The sequence below is a fragment of the Vespa mandarinia genome, chromosome 10, assembly GCF_050613455.1.
Source record: "Vespa mandarinia isolate Hongniang chromosome 10, ASM5061345v1, whole genome shotgun sequence".
NCBI classification, from domain to species: Eukaryota; Metazoa; Arthropoda; class Insecta; order Hymenoptera; family Vespidae; genus Vespa; species Vespa mandarinia.
The window spans coordinates 3099873-3115071 of NC_140819.1; the positions used below are offsets into that span (position 1 = coordinate 3099873).

Here is a 15199-nt window from a genome sequence, read left to right on the forward strand (position 1 = left end):
ATTATAACGTCAGAATACTATAACACGAGACTTTTATAGTGAGCTCGTGTACAAAGAAATAGACATAGAATTTCTTATTTCTTTCAGTAAAACAATTATGTTTGAAAAAAAAAACTTAATTTTTTATAAATATAACCACTGACCTTCATCCTTTTTTTTTATATTCACATGCATTCTCTCTTGAAAAATTTTTAGGGAAATAATTTCATATAAAATTGAGAATGCGTTCACTGATATATTACGTACATATTTAGACTCGTTAATAAAATTAAAATATTCTGTATTATAAACTTTCTTATTTATTATTTTGGTATAAAAGTGTAAATATTTAATTGATCTCTTCTTAATAAATTCAATTTATTAATACTCCCTATTTCAAATTATGTCGGAGCTCTCGAATGAATTGTGTTTTATTTTATCTTTCATTGAAACTCTTTTAATTTATAAATCCATTAAAAATAATTCACATGTATTATTTCATATTTCACTAAACACTACAAAAAAAAGGGACAATTAAAGACATTTAATTAATATATTAATTATTCAAATGATTCGTTTGAATTTCATTTGAATCGCTACGTTTCAGTTAAAATACAAATACGAATACGAATGTAAGCCATTCCCTTACATCGAACAAAGAAACGTTCAGAGAATAAACTGGTGTCACGATCTAAATTCCAGGTTGGTGAGAGAGAAATAAAAAAAGAAAACACAATGATCGTTTATCGTCGCGAGAGCTTCGAGATAGGTCAGGAATGTTCATTGCTGTTCAAGAGAAATTGCAGGAATCGCTTCCTTTTACAGGTGGCGCACGCTTTGAATTGTCCAACGACGACCGACAGCGATTTGGCTCTTTGTCTGCGCTTTCAAGATGTCGAAGCTCTTTTAAACGTGAAGATTCACAAGCCGAAATACGTGCCGGCGTTTGCACCTCTTGTTGACAGGGCAGTTATACCGGATAAACCTATTAATCTCATGGAAAACACACAACTTTTTGGCAGGTTAGTTATTTTGTATGACAAATCGAAAGATGAAATAATTTCTATCGAATTAATCCACGTTCGTAAATCAGTCAAATTTATGAAATTGTTAACTATTAATAGATAAATAATTAATAAATAATTTTACTATCGTGAAAATATATTATATATACGTTATTAATAATCTTATGTATTTCTATTTTCTTTTTTCTCTTTTACTATATATATAAAATTAGAAATTAAATATAATCTTTTATATATAAAATATATGTTATATAACATAGTTATTTTATTTTATATCGTTCGTAAGACGGCACATTAGTTCTAATCTAAATATATATTGGGTTGATTCATAAATAAGTGCCGTTTCATTGTAATAAACTTCTTACTTATATGTTATTTATTTATACTTGTATGTTATTTATAAACCACTTATTTATGAATCGACCCAATACATCTAAATCTATCAAAATGTATAGAGAATATATCGAAAATATTATATGTATATATTCTCTATGGAGAGAGTATACGAGATAAAATATACAAAACGATACTCGTAATGCTTCTCTCACCTAGTCGCATGCTTTTAAGAGCACCCACCTTTTACCACGGTATTACGTACTACCGCGTATTATTGCGGCAAGTGGGTACGCGCAGTAGATTAATCCTTTTCGCCGCATAACCGTGCATCGTATAGGAGCCGCTTATGGCAGAAAGCAGTGCGCTTTGAATACGTCTCTAGGGTATTCGTGCAAAATTTCTCTAATACATCCACTTGTAAATACTTGCGCAGATTCGACTTGATGTACGGCGTTACTGAGTCAGAAAAATTTCATATTTTACCGCCCATTGCCTTACTACATGGTTTGTCAGATAATCAACGCGATGAAATTCTTCGAGATCATGCTAAGGTAAGAATCATTATTTGTGATTATTACGCGATAAGTCTTTTTACATTAAAAATTTTCGGATGCACGTGTATACGTTCAAAAAGATTAATAATCAATGATTCTCTATGAATAAAAAATATAAATTTAAATTAATCCTTTTAATTAAGATTGAAAAGCAAAATATTCGTTTGATTCGTATAACATCATTTCTTTTATATGTTCTAATTATAGTAACAAAAGATTTGTATAATTGAAAAAAAAAACTTTAAAATTGATATAATCGTACTATACGAATCATAATTACAATTGGCAGTCTTTAACTTAAAGAATGAATTCGTATTAAATTGATATGAAACTGATTAAATTTAATAAATTTCTTTAAAGAATGAAAAAGTAAGATCTAATCAATTTTACAGGCTACGCACGAGTTGGAGCCAGAGCTCGTACTATCAAAGATTCTCGAACACTATGGCGACTTTTACGGTGAATTTACAGACGACTATGCGACGAAGAATAGGGATATGGTTCTGGAAGCATTCTCTGACAGCGGTACTGTCGCACCATTGATAATGACCGCCAATTTACATTCTAGGGCGAACCCGAATAGTTACATGTACGTCTTCTCTCATCCGAAGGCTATGCAAGATTACTCCGGCGTAAGTTACTTCTTACCTTGACATTGATAGATCGACTACTTCTCGGACTTCCAGGAATATGTTAATTAATTCTGAAGAGTGTTGAAAGAGAAAGTCGATTTAATGTAATCAATACTCGAATCGATCGTCGAAATTTCATTATACAATAGAATGTTTTAATCAAGTCAATATTCATACACGTTTATATATATATATATATATATATATATATATATATACTATTTAATTGTTTATGTTTTTCGCTTACACACGATGTTTGATTTTAATTTTATGCATTTATATGTGAACAGATTTACTTTGTATAAAATACGTTGAAAAAAAAAAAAGAAAAAGTTATATGTATAGAGTTTAATGGAGTTCGAAGGGAGACGTCGAAATGTTTCAGGGAAATACTGATAAGCGGAAATGTCAAGAAAATTTTAAAATCACTGACATGTTTCTTAATGGAATAAATATGTCATTTTACAAGTTAATTATACCGTATAAATATATTATATACATTTTAATAACTATATATATTTTTCGATCGAAATAATATGATACAAAATTTTTATTCGTTATTCGAAAGTATAAAAAAAAATATATATATATATATCTACGATATAAAATAATGAAATATCACCTAATATTTTTTCATCTACGGACCGTCGATATTTTATCGTAAAAAAAATAAAAATACAATTGTGAATTTATTTTTTTCTGTCTTCTATCCGTTTATCTTTCTGTTTCTCTCTATCTTTCTTGCTCTTCTGAATTTCTCGTTTGATAGCTTAACAATAGTCATTATGTTCGTAAACTGCAGAAAAGAAAAACACGAGTAGGAACTATGAATCTGTTTGGGTTAGGGCCAAATATCCTTGTGATTTCTATTACACAGAGACTAAATCGGCCGAAATGTCGAATGGTTTTCGAGTAGAACTAAAGTTTCATTTTCCGATTGGATCTGGTCCTTTATTTTCCGAGTTATCCAATACTCTCGACTCGGTGTTGATGTAGGTACACTTTACCGACCCTTGATCGTATCGTTGATCAGCATAAAGGTCTCTTTAGGCTCGTAGACGCTTGTGAAGTCAGCGGAGCGCTATAAATTTGTGTTGCGTTATGGCGTACGATAAGGATGTTTAAAAGCCGTTAGAATGATCCTTTTATTTCTATCGAATTGAATTCAATCGATTAAATATTCCTCAATTATATATATCAAAATATATTAGACGTTTCATCTTAAAAAAATCACATGTACAAAAGCACATAAGTTTCTCGATTTTAATTAATAAAATTCAAAAACTAGTCGTTCTCATTGATCGATGTTACAAAAATAATATAAGTTACAATAACAATATAATCATTCCTTTTCTCGGAGAATTTTGGGAGAGAAAAAAAGAATGAGAATATTTTGCATATCCGGATTAAACGTAATATACACTGTGTATCGACCAATAACCGTACTATTTATTCTACCAACGTTCGCGTATTGGAATCAAATAAACGAAAAAAAAAAGAAAACAGACAAAAAAAACAAACAAATACAAAAAAAGCCACTTTCACCCCACCGAAAAAAGGGAATTGTTACGAGAACCGTATTGTGCAGCGGAAAATGGTATTATATGACGATACCGCAGGCAAATATAGCAAATACGGTAAATATTACGTATTCGACTACCAATGTTGCCCCTTCGACACGGATATTTGCATCGTATGGGCGCATCGTGCACCATAAATATGGGGAATTCCATTTCCAAGTTCAATGACGTGGCCGATGTATCGTTACGTTAAAGTCGCAAATTCCCGAACGCATTGACCGAAGTACGAGGTATGCGCGCGCACTCACACACACATACTATTCATTTCCCACGTAATGCCGGAGGGCAGATAGAAAAAGAAAGAGAGAGAGAAAGAGAGAGAGAGAGAGAGAGAGAGAGAGAGAGATATGATAGAAAAAACCGACAGAAATCGGATTGGTTCCTGTGAAAAATTTCTACTTTGAATCCATATATCGGGTATTTCATTTTTTATTCAAACAAAAAAATTCTTGCTTTCAATATTCCTTTTTTATAATGATTGAAATTATGTGATTAATAATTCGAGAAGATTTAAATACAATCGACAATTTTAATAACATTTACAAAAGTCGAGTAAAAATGAAATATGTGACATACGCAAAGATACTAACATAATCCTTTAGATTATGTCGTCTACTTGAGATAACATATTTTAGCTCGAAATTATGATACTTCAAGTAGAGTGGTGGTATATATATATAGTTTGGAATATATGGGAATAAATTTTTAGACACTCTTAATCAACAGGGTAACTAATGAGTGAAAAATAAATTTGTATACCGAGTAAAATATTGGAATTGAATATACGTTTCCCTTTGAAAATTTTCTCCATCTGTCGACATTAATAAAATTTTTTTGTTTTTTTTTTCTCTTTTTTTTTTTAATGAAATACAATATTGTTGTAAGAGAATTCGCAAGCTGAAAATATAAATTTATAATATACACTCGACATCCGTTAAGGCAATAAGTTTTTCAAATTGAAAATGTAAAGTAAATCTGTGATATACGTATATACATATGTATTTACATTGTATATAGTCTATGTACATATGAGAAACGAACGTTAACGATAAAGCTGCTAATTTAAATATTCCCAAGCTGGATCCGATGGCCCGGCCGGATGATTATTTCTGATTTCTCTCGTGCACTAACCTCTCTCGGTGATGTTATTCGAGGCTCGTATAATTATCGACGACGCCGTTGAATGGGATATCAGAAGGGTAGGGCGTGGAACAAAAAGCGGGACATATCGATCGATATCGTCGCTTCGTTATTTTACAGCAACAACGACAACAGACGATACACGGCGAAGAGCTGTCCTATGTGCTCGGCGTTCCACTCGACAGGAGCAAGTACGACTTGCGTATTCGATACAACATCGGCGAGACATTGTTTTCCGAGGCCATGATGAATTGGTGGTGCAGCTTCGCGTACATCGGGTAAGTCTGATCGTTTATATAAAAAAATTATATAATTAATCAGAAATTTTTTGAACGAACGAATCTCGAGGATCGCTAATTTAGTTTCGTCTTCGACATTTCTTAATGTCTTGCGGATTATAAAAAAAAAAAAAAAATAAAAAAATAAAAAAAAAAAAAAACAGAAATAAACAAACAAAGAAATAGAAGAACTTACGAAATCTCGATTGCTTTCAACGTCCATGGTATTACAATGATATTTCTTTGATATAATGATAAAGTCTAGATATGACGTTAAAAATATTTTCTTTAAACAATGACAATACGTAAAATATCGATAGAATGACATTATATAAATAAATATTATTTATATTTATTAAAATGAACGTAAATGAAATATATTTCTGATGACATGCTTGTTAAATTTGTTAGTCAACTACTTCGTATCGTTAATAAATAACGACTTCATATCTGTCTAATCGATGAGACAGAAATTTTCTCTTAAAATAACTCTCTCGTAGTAGATTTTTTTATGACGATGCACTTTAACGCTCTCCATTCCAGAGCTCATGATCGTACATGAGAGTGACCGCTAACAAAAGTCTCTTCGCTGCAGACATGTCAGCGATAATTTACACTCTCCAACAAGGGCAATGACCGCGAAACAAAATGAAATCAACGTATACGTTGTTATGTTACGTTGTTATATTATATGTATAGATATAAACATACGTCGAACGTTTACTGCTCCGCTTGTAGGTAGCATTAGCACGCCTATTTCAGCCAGTGGCAGCCCTGGAAAATTGCTTTACGAGGACTACAACAGGAAAACAAGGAAGGCTGTTCAGGAAAGTAGTGGAAAGCTTTAGAGGCACTTTCGAAACGGCTTTCGGCCGGACCGAAACGATTTTCAAAGCGAATCTAAGGCGACGGTCCTGTTTTACCCGTTTTACGTGCTACGAAAATCCGCTTTCGACGAAAAGTGGAATGTCGAGGGAAGCGGACCGTTTCACAGAGATTCCTCGTATTATAAAACACGATTTTCAATTAACTCTAGTACGTCTGAATATTTATACGTTTACTACTCGAAACGATATGGTAATGGTAATCCAGTTGAGCTGGCTTCTCTAACTGACATCGAGCAAAAATTTCTAACGTGGATAATGGTTAGAAGAGAAATTGCATATATACATTTAAACTGATATGATTACTACATACGTTTAATCTCATGTACGATATAATAAGATCAAAATTATAAGAAAGAAAAAGGAGAGAGAGAGAGAGAGAGAGAAAGAGAAAGAATGAGAGATCAGATAAAAAAAAATGATAGATCTCAATTCTCGTCCCGTAGAAATCTGATAAATCTATTCGAAACGTGATAGAATTACGAATAAAGTTCGTTATCCGTGAGATAAAATTATATTCTATCTAATATCGTCCAAAGCAAATTACGTCTCCTAAATCGTTAAACTTAGATTTGATAAATTCGTAGATCCATCAGGAATGCATAATGATAAACTAGATCGGTAATACTGAAGAATGACTCCGAGGAGAATGTTTCTGTCCTCGGATATTACATTCGCATCCCATTTTCCAACATTAATCGCAATCCGTCAGTCGTGCACTCTATTCTATCTTGTCGTTTTGGTTTCGTCAGTATGGCTTCTCCTTTAAGTTCACCGCTTGAGAATAATTTTACTCGAGGAAGGTTGCACGATGGTGAACTCTCGACGCGATGTCTTCCATTTTTCGTCCTCCCTTACAATTCTCGATTCGATCTCGCTCACTCTCTGTGAGTGCTCTATATAGAGTACTATGCGATACATAGATGCATATGCATCACGATATATGCATCCGTGAGATCACCTTTAACTGGGTCAATCCAATTAAGTGAAACAAAGCTGTTTAGTAGCTCTGTTTGCAAGCAAACGCCATACTCGCAAGTCGATTGTTACACATGTACGGACAATCTCAGTAAATACATTTCTAACGATTATGCATTTCTCGTATAATATATGATGTTTCTAATTAACAAAGAAATAATGTCTGCATAGGTATTAGATATTGAATATACATTAAACGAGTATTAGATACCTAAATACTAGATGTTAAACGAATATTTTAACGATAAATCCTCGAGATAAAAATAATAATACTTTTCTACATAATATCTTTATTTAGATAAAATTTTATTTCTGTATCTATTCGTGAAATAGAAACCCGAACGCAGCTAAAAGATATCCATATTTGACCGACGGATTAAAAGAATGGGAACAGTATGAGCTTCACTGGTTGGAGTATAACCCAAGAAATCAAACTTATTTTAATTTAAGTAAGTATACTACGTTAGAGTAAAAGCATACATATACATATATACTTGTGTATATATACATATATATATATATATATATATATATATATATATATAAATATATAGAATATACGTAGAGTCACCAAGAATGGTCTTCGTTGATCATGGGATGAAATTCTTTTGTCGCAGCTATACCACCAAAGCTCGGCTCTCACTATCGTTCCGCTGAGATGCAATTCTGGAATGAGGACCTTCCTAACATGCTGAGGCATCCCAACAAAGACATTCCGATGTTCAGTCGACCAAAGGGTCCACGACCTACGATCCTCGACTTCGCTGATGGGATTGGTAAATACGCGAATGGCAGCTCCGACAGGAACTACGATATCCACAGTGCCTGGTCAGCGATTAAATATAATATATTTATATTTTTGTTAATATCTATATCTAGTAATTTTTATATTGTTTAATATTATTATTATATACATTATGAATCTCTTAAAGTTGGAAAAAAATAATTGATAAAGTGAGATCTTTTTTAAAATGAATTAAAAAATAAATAACAATATATTAAAAGTATAACAATTAATATTGTTGATATAATTGCTCCTACATGTAACTTATTTCCTGTTAAGGAGATAAAAGGTATCAACGATTTTAATCATTTACTAAAATCAAATGATTTCCGATTAGGTTTACAACGAAGACTCCATCGAGTATTACTGAAAGTAATTTGGAGGGGAGACCGTTGATACCTTTCTTCATAACAACGAATCAGCCAAATCTTGAAAGCACCACGCCTGAATCAAGTTCTTTGAAAAGTTCTTCGGTGATAGCGATGATGATTGGTTTTGGCGTCGTATTCCTCTTGATCAACTTATCCGCTTTCTTTTATCTATACCGAAAGCGTCAAGCAACGAAAAAGAATGAAAAGCCTCTTAAAAGACGTCTCAGCCAGAAGGACGAAGCGTTCAAAAGGCCAAAGACAGAGAAACAAGAAAACCATTATGGCGACCTCGGTTATAAGAGCGATAGTAAGCCGGATTTGAACGAGGTGATAAAAAGTGACAAGGCTTACGACAACAATTCGAACTTCGGTAGGAGGTCAAAACTTTCTCGAGAAAATTCCAGTTCTACCATCGACACCCATATTAAAGTTAGGGAATGGATACAGCAGGAAATTGTACACAGGTGAGAAAATATCTTACCGTGTCCTTTTGCCTCCTCCAAGGTGATTGATGAATCTTCAACAAGTGATTACAAATAATAATGATCTATATTTTATCAAATATTGAACGCAATTAATTAATACATTGAATACCACGTGGATTATCCATAATCGATAATCAATTTTACCACAGACTTTATTTAAAACATTTTGAAGGTTAAAAGTATATTTCTTAATAAAAAATAATATCTAATCTATATATCTCTTTTCCATATACAATATAAAATGTATTAATTGAATATATATTTTATACGAAATTGATAAAGCACTAAATGTGTTAATCTTGACGAAAATAACATCCGTACATTTCGATCGTTAAATGTATTCTATTGTTCGTCGTCTCCTTGTGGTATCCCTACCACACATACCTAAAGAGACGACCTTCGAAACTTCGGGTAATAACGCCTCAGGCATTCAATTCGTCCTCTGAATTTTCGAGGGTCATCAAAATAAAACGAATCAGCTATAATTAATTTCTTTTATACTCACTAAACAGCGTATGTGTACGTATGTATGAGAGAAAAAGAGAGAGAGAGAGAGAGAGAGAGAGAGAGAAAGGGAGAGAAAGAAAGAGGAGAAAAAAATGTAAATATTTTTTTGATCAATTGCCCCAAACGACGTAATTATTCTAAGTAAACCTCTTTGTAAATTAGAAATATTAGTCATAGACGTTTCTTGATATCTCGAAAAGAAGGACGTTTAAATTGACGACATTTTTACTTTCGACCTGTTATCTCGAGTAAAATATTATATCTATTCGTAAATTTCGATATATTTAACGAAGATATTATAGGATTATATATGATCTAAAATATCGAAAAATTTGATACAAACGGAAATATCATTATCACTTAAATTCTTATTTCTGGTAAGAAATTGAGATTCGGTAGGTACATATTACTTGTTTTTTTCTTGATTATTCGTTGATTATAACAATCTCTCTTTTGATTCGTTCTGAGCATCGAACGGATTGGTCATCCAATTAACGGACGCACTTATCGTTAGAGAGGTTCGCTTTTGTGTTTTGAACGCTATTGTATATCTACGTTTTCACGATGTAGAATCGGTCTTTTCCCGTTTTATCGATACACAAGAGCGTACGAATTGAACAGAGTTTTTTTTTTTTTTTCTTGTTCCTATCGAAATATCCTTCTTTTGAGTCGTTCTCGATCGATTTTACGAGACTCGATCGTGCCTATGAATATTGAACCCATCTCGTCGACGGACGTTTTCGTTAATCGACGTTGTTGCTTCTCGCGATTCTCTTTCCCACCTTTCGTACGTTGCCTTTGTCAAAGAGAGCTATCAGAAATTCCGATATCGAAAGCTTTAGTCGTAGTATTACCTGCGAAGAAAAAGGAAAAAAGAAAAAGAAATAATACGTGAAAAAATGATGAAAGAAGAAAAGAAAGGAGAGGCAATTTTCGTCGTCGAAACTAATTCACAAAAATATAGATTTGAATTTATTTCTAATAAAAACTATATCAATTAAGCTATCCGATAAGTTATCGTTTAATTATCTTTAATGACAATTCCAATTAAAGAGAGTCTTATTTATTAAAAGCATCATACATATATTACGTCATTACTACGAACTCGTGTTTTTCATTATCTTCTAAAAGTATATTCGAAATTATTTTACAAGAGTAAGTAAATTTTCGCTCGTTTTCCCATCACGATTATTACTCAGCCTGAAGAAGTACGGATTCTTCGTTACACGTCAATGAATAGAACTCGGGCTTTTCATTTTGTTTATACGAGATATTGTGTATATATGTATATATAAATATATTTATATAATATATATACATATATGTATAGTATATATATATATACATTATATAAATATATATATATATATATATATATATATGTACTTTTGAAGATTTAGAGCATGAAAATGATCCTCTTTCTCTTTCTTATTTTAGTTTGGAATCGTGCATGCTCCAAGTGATGTTTTAAAAGAAGGAGAGCTGCATTCAGAAGGTAGCATTGCTTCCTCTAAGAGTGTTTTTGTTTCTCACCCTTCTTTTACAAAGCCAACGTCTTCTACTTTTCCTCTGGTTAAATTTGAAGGAATAAAGGAATTATTCTCATAAAACTTCCATCGTAAAAGCCATAGAAAGAGAGAGAGAGAGAGAGAGAGAGAGAGAGAGAAAAAGAGAGAGAGAGAGATAGTATTCAACACGAAGGTCTTTGAATGTACTACAAAGTAGTCGTTATGATGATCTTGACTCAAACATTCAGTGAAGACTAAAAGAAAGAGAAAATTATTAGACTTGTAGACGAAAGCTAGTCTTTCTCTTATCATCGTGGTATATTACGAGACGTGTCATGACTTAAATAATCTTTTTGATACTTTAGTTTCATAAATGCAAATATTCGATGAATATAAAAACTAAAAAGAAGAAAATGAGAAATTTATTTCATTGTATTGTCATCTGGAGAATGCAAAAGGACAATTATATATTTGATAAATTTTAATAGAATTGATTATTTAAAAAAAAAAAAAAAACGATAAAAAAAAAACTAAATGAAAAAAAAAGAGAATAAGAAAGAAAAACTATTCACATTTCCAATCATTTTCTTATGTTTTCGAAGGTGTTCGCCGAGATTTCTACGAAAAACTAGAGAAACATTGGCGAAAGAGCATCAGGCGAAATTAACGAAACAAGAGGAAGAAGAAAAATGGCGATTAGAAGAGGAAGCATTGAAGGGTAAGAAAGAGGAACCTATATACGATGAAAGTCCAACGATCGTGGTAAGACCAGGTAAGAAGTCAAAAGTACCAAAGGTGTCGGTCGCTATTGATGCGACCCCAGCAACGAGGACCGAATCCGTTTTGAATCAAGTACCAATCGAATTGTCGAAAAAGGAGGAGACGTTCGTTGAGAAGATCGAACAATCCTTCGACTATCCTTTATCTGATGGGAGTCAATTCCAGATGACACCTCAAGTCGTTGTGATAGAACATCATCATTCGAGAAGTGATCCACTACCAATGGAGAACGTCTTGAGAAGCGTGAAACCGAATTTCTCGACTCCGCGAATCTATGAATCCGATTCTGGTAGTACGAGCAGTCTCTACGCGAAGATCAATCCAAAGTCAAAAGTTCGAGTTCCACGGGGGAATCTTGAAAGGAGCGACGAGACCGTTGAAATTGAGGCCTCCAAGAATGCTGAGGATCGAACGACACCATTGGAAGAAGTCTACGTGAAATCGACGAAATTGACAACTTTTAGTGGGGGTAGTACACCAAGCGATGTGAATGTCACGTGCAGAGAACCAACGGTCGAAAGAGAATGCATTAGTCCCGAGGAAGCACTTCGAACGATAAAACGACGAAATTACCCTAAGGTTCTACCAGACATCGAGAAAAGACGTTCTCTTCCTGTACCAACTACCTTGTTCCTTCCGAAACAACATGGGAACTCTTTAAGGGGTTACAAGGGTACTTTACCTAGTCCTGTATCAGGACAACCTCCGTTACCACCGCCAAGAATGTTCGGCACATCGAAGAGCTTGGAATTCGCCGAAGAGAAGGAAAACCATTGTGAGGAGGAAGCTGTTACTAGTGATCTTCACATTGGACCATTAACAAAACGACAAGATTCTTCTGCTAAAAACAACTCTGATCCTAGTATCATCGATTCCATAGAAGGAAATATGATCAATAGCGTTCATCCTGGTGGTGGTAGCGTTGACACCATTTATACGAATCCAAGATGTCCGGTACATGGCGGATCCTACACATTTTCACCGAACTCTCAGATACTCGACAAAGATATCGGAGATCCTAGAAGAGACTTCATCGAGGCAGGAATGGGCAACCCTAATTGGTACAAGCCTGTATCGAAGGAAGGTAAGATAGTGCCGGTAATGTCATTGGCATCCTCAGAACCGCGAATCGTGATCGCTCCTAGGGAACCAGAGAGGCAGCAGCGATTGCTCGTTGGTAACGCAAATTGGGATAGGACAGGCGAGCCAAAGATCGTGATCACTCCGAGAGTGGTTAATCTTCTAGGACAGGGTAATCAAGATCTCAGCCAGACTATAGTCAATGTTGGAGATGCTTGCTCCGTTGAAACCGTGATATCTCCTTCGAAACCTCATACCATCGATTTAGGCTCATCGGAACGATTAGAACTCGAATCTAATAGTAGTAGCAATTTAACTTGTTCGAAGGAGGAAAGAAAGGAACCGCGTATCATAATAACTGCTGGTGATCCAAAGAATACTTGTACGACGAATTCAAAACAACCAAAAATTATTATAAAACCTACAACTAGCTTTCAAAAGAGCAGAGATCAAAGGAACATACCGAAAATCTCAGCTATACCATTGGTGGAACGACAAAATAGTCAGAACGTCGAAAGGGATAAGATCTTAGAACGTAAAGAGAACAGGCCTACTGTCGAAAGACCTCCCTTGAGAGAAAAGCCGAAAGTAACGAGAATACCCTCCTTCTCAAGACGAAAAGAGGACTTACCTATCGGTATCGATAAATCGTTAACACAGACGCATACAGAGAAGACGGAGATTGTGCAAAGAGTCGAGGCAGTACCTGGTAAAATCTCGAATGTAACTTATGCACATGATGGTAAATCTTCTATTCCTACTCTTCAGAAAAAGGACAGCGAAAAGTCATCTATAACAGGTGAAGATTCCAATGGAATCCCAACCGGTACAGTCAAAAGGAAACCTTCGTATAAGAAATAATATGAGACATTTTATCAACTAGTTCTACTAGTTTGTTTGTCTTGATTCTTTTTTTTGTTTTTTTTTCTTTTTTCTTTTTTGCACTATCAAAGAAAATACGAAAAGTATTTAAAACAGGACAAATTCGTAGCTGATAGGAAATCAAGTAAAGACAAGATAACAGACTATATCAATATATAGAAATTAATGATAAATTAAAATAATCAAATAATGTTGATGTAATTAATATAGATAATAGATAAGTTAAGTGAATAGAGTGATAAGACAATGGGAATAATGTAAACTAACAATTATATAAATTTAACAGGTGAAACCATCGAGTTAGGGAAAAAGTATTGTCCGATTTAACGTAGCATTTAAGTTTTAGAAATTTGACGATATTTTTCCTTTAAATCGATATCTTAATCTTAATGATGCAAAGACAAAAATACATCAAATTTTACAGACCGATTTACATCTTCGTAGACTGATCCTTGCACTTACCTACAAACTATTCTCTCAGAGAATTCAACAAAGACTTTTAGTTCCAGTAAATCGAATGTCGAAGCTGTGTTGGTACGTTCTCTTTCGTCTCGTAACTTTCAACGATTCCAAAGGGGAAAACTGATCTATCGATATCATTCTCTGAAACCTAAAGCCGATGTTGAAGTATTCCATAGAAAGAGAGTTGGCGAAAAGATTCGGTCCAGTGCATGCTAAAGTAATGAAACCATCTTTCTATTTGAGCGGACTGTTGGATTCGACGGGCCGAAGGAAGAGATTGAAAAGTCTTCCATGAAAGAGATCGATTCTGATTTTGAACGATGCAACGACAAATTTTATTCTAAAAAAGAAGAAACTAGCAAAGTGGAAAACTATAATTTTATGATCGGTAATAGTGTGTCTGTTGCAATTATGTAAATGTAAGACATATTGCTTGTAAAAACTATTTCCGTGAGATTAAAACTACTTGCGTAATTAAATGAATTCGTTTATGTGAATCACTTTCGTAAAAAAAGTGTTTAGTTCTATAAAAAAAAAAAAAAAAAAAAAAAATACACTTCCGGGCACATAATTTTTAATAATACTTAATAAATTTCCACAGTTTCCTAATACTTACAATTATTCTTGTCACTTTTATATAACTATGAAAAATTTTTAATTACTAATGAATTATTGATCATTGATTTAAGATTGTACACTATTTGGAGAAAGTATATATATGTATCAATATAAAGACACTAATAGAACATTATTATATACCATATCCATAGGATAATTGTAATTTTTTAACAAATGTACAATACAATTAAGATATATTATGATTACTTTGTCAAATCTAATAGATAATTGTTTCGTTAAAAATTTTGTATCTGTTTAATTTCTGTAAGAATAAGAAATAAAAGAATTTTCTTACTTTTACTGTACCAAACGATGACATAGAAAATTTGAAGTTTT

The 15199-nt window shown here is 33.2% G+C and overlaps 1 protein-coding gene across 5 annotated transcripts in view; it reads left to right on the forward strand.

Annotated features, from left to right (window-relative positions):
• Window positions 1-14974, forward strand: part of LOC118444721 (uncharacterized) — a 73799-nt gene extending 58825 nt beyond the window's left edge. For all 5 annotated transcript variants that reach the window (XM_085659727.1, XM_035873265.2, XM_035873268.2 and 2 more), the window contains 8 exons: window positions 805-1001; window positions 1774-1891; window positions 2287-2526; window positions 5367-5524; window positions 7720-7835; window positions 8004-8214; window positions 8508-9005; window positions 11644-14974. In XM_085659727.1, the coding sequence (XP_085515853.1) occupies window positions 805-1001; window positions 1774-1891; window positions 2287-2526; window positions 5367-5524; window positions 7720-7835; window positions 8004-8214; window positions 8508-9005; window positions 11644-13762 (3657 nt within the window). In that variant the 3' untranslated portion in view covers window positions 13763-14974. The remainder of the gene's footprint in view (window positions 1-804; window positions 1002-1773; window positions 1892-2286; window positions 2527-5366; window positions 5525-7719; window positions 7836-8003; window positions 8215-8507; window positions 9006-11643) is intronic.
• The last annotated feature ends 225 nt before the right edge of the window (window positions 14975-15199 follow it).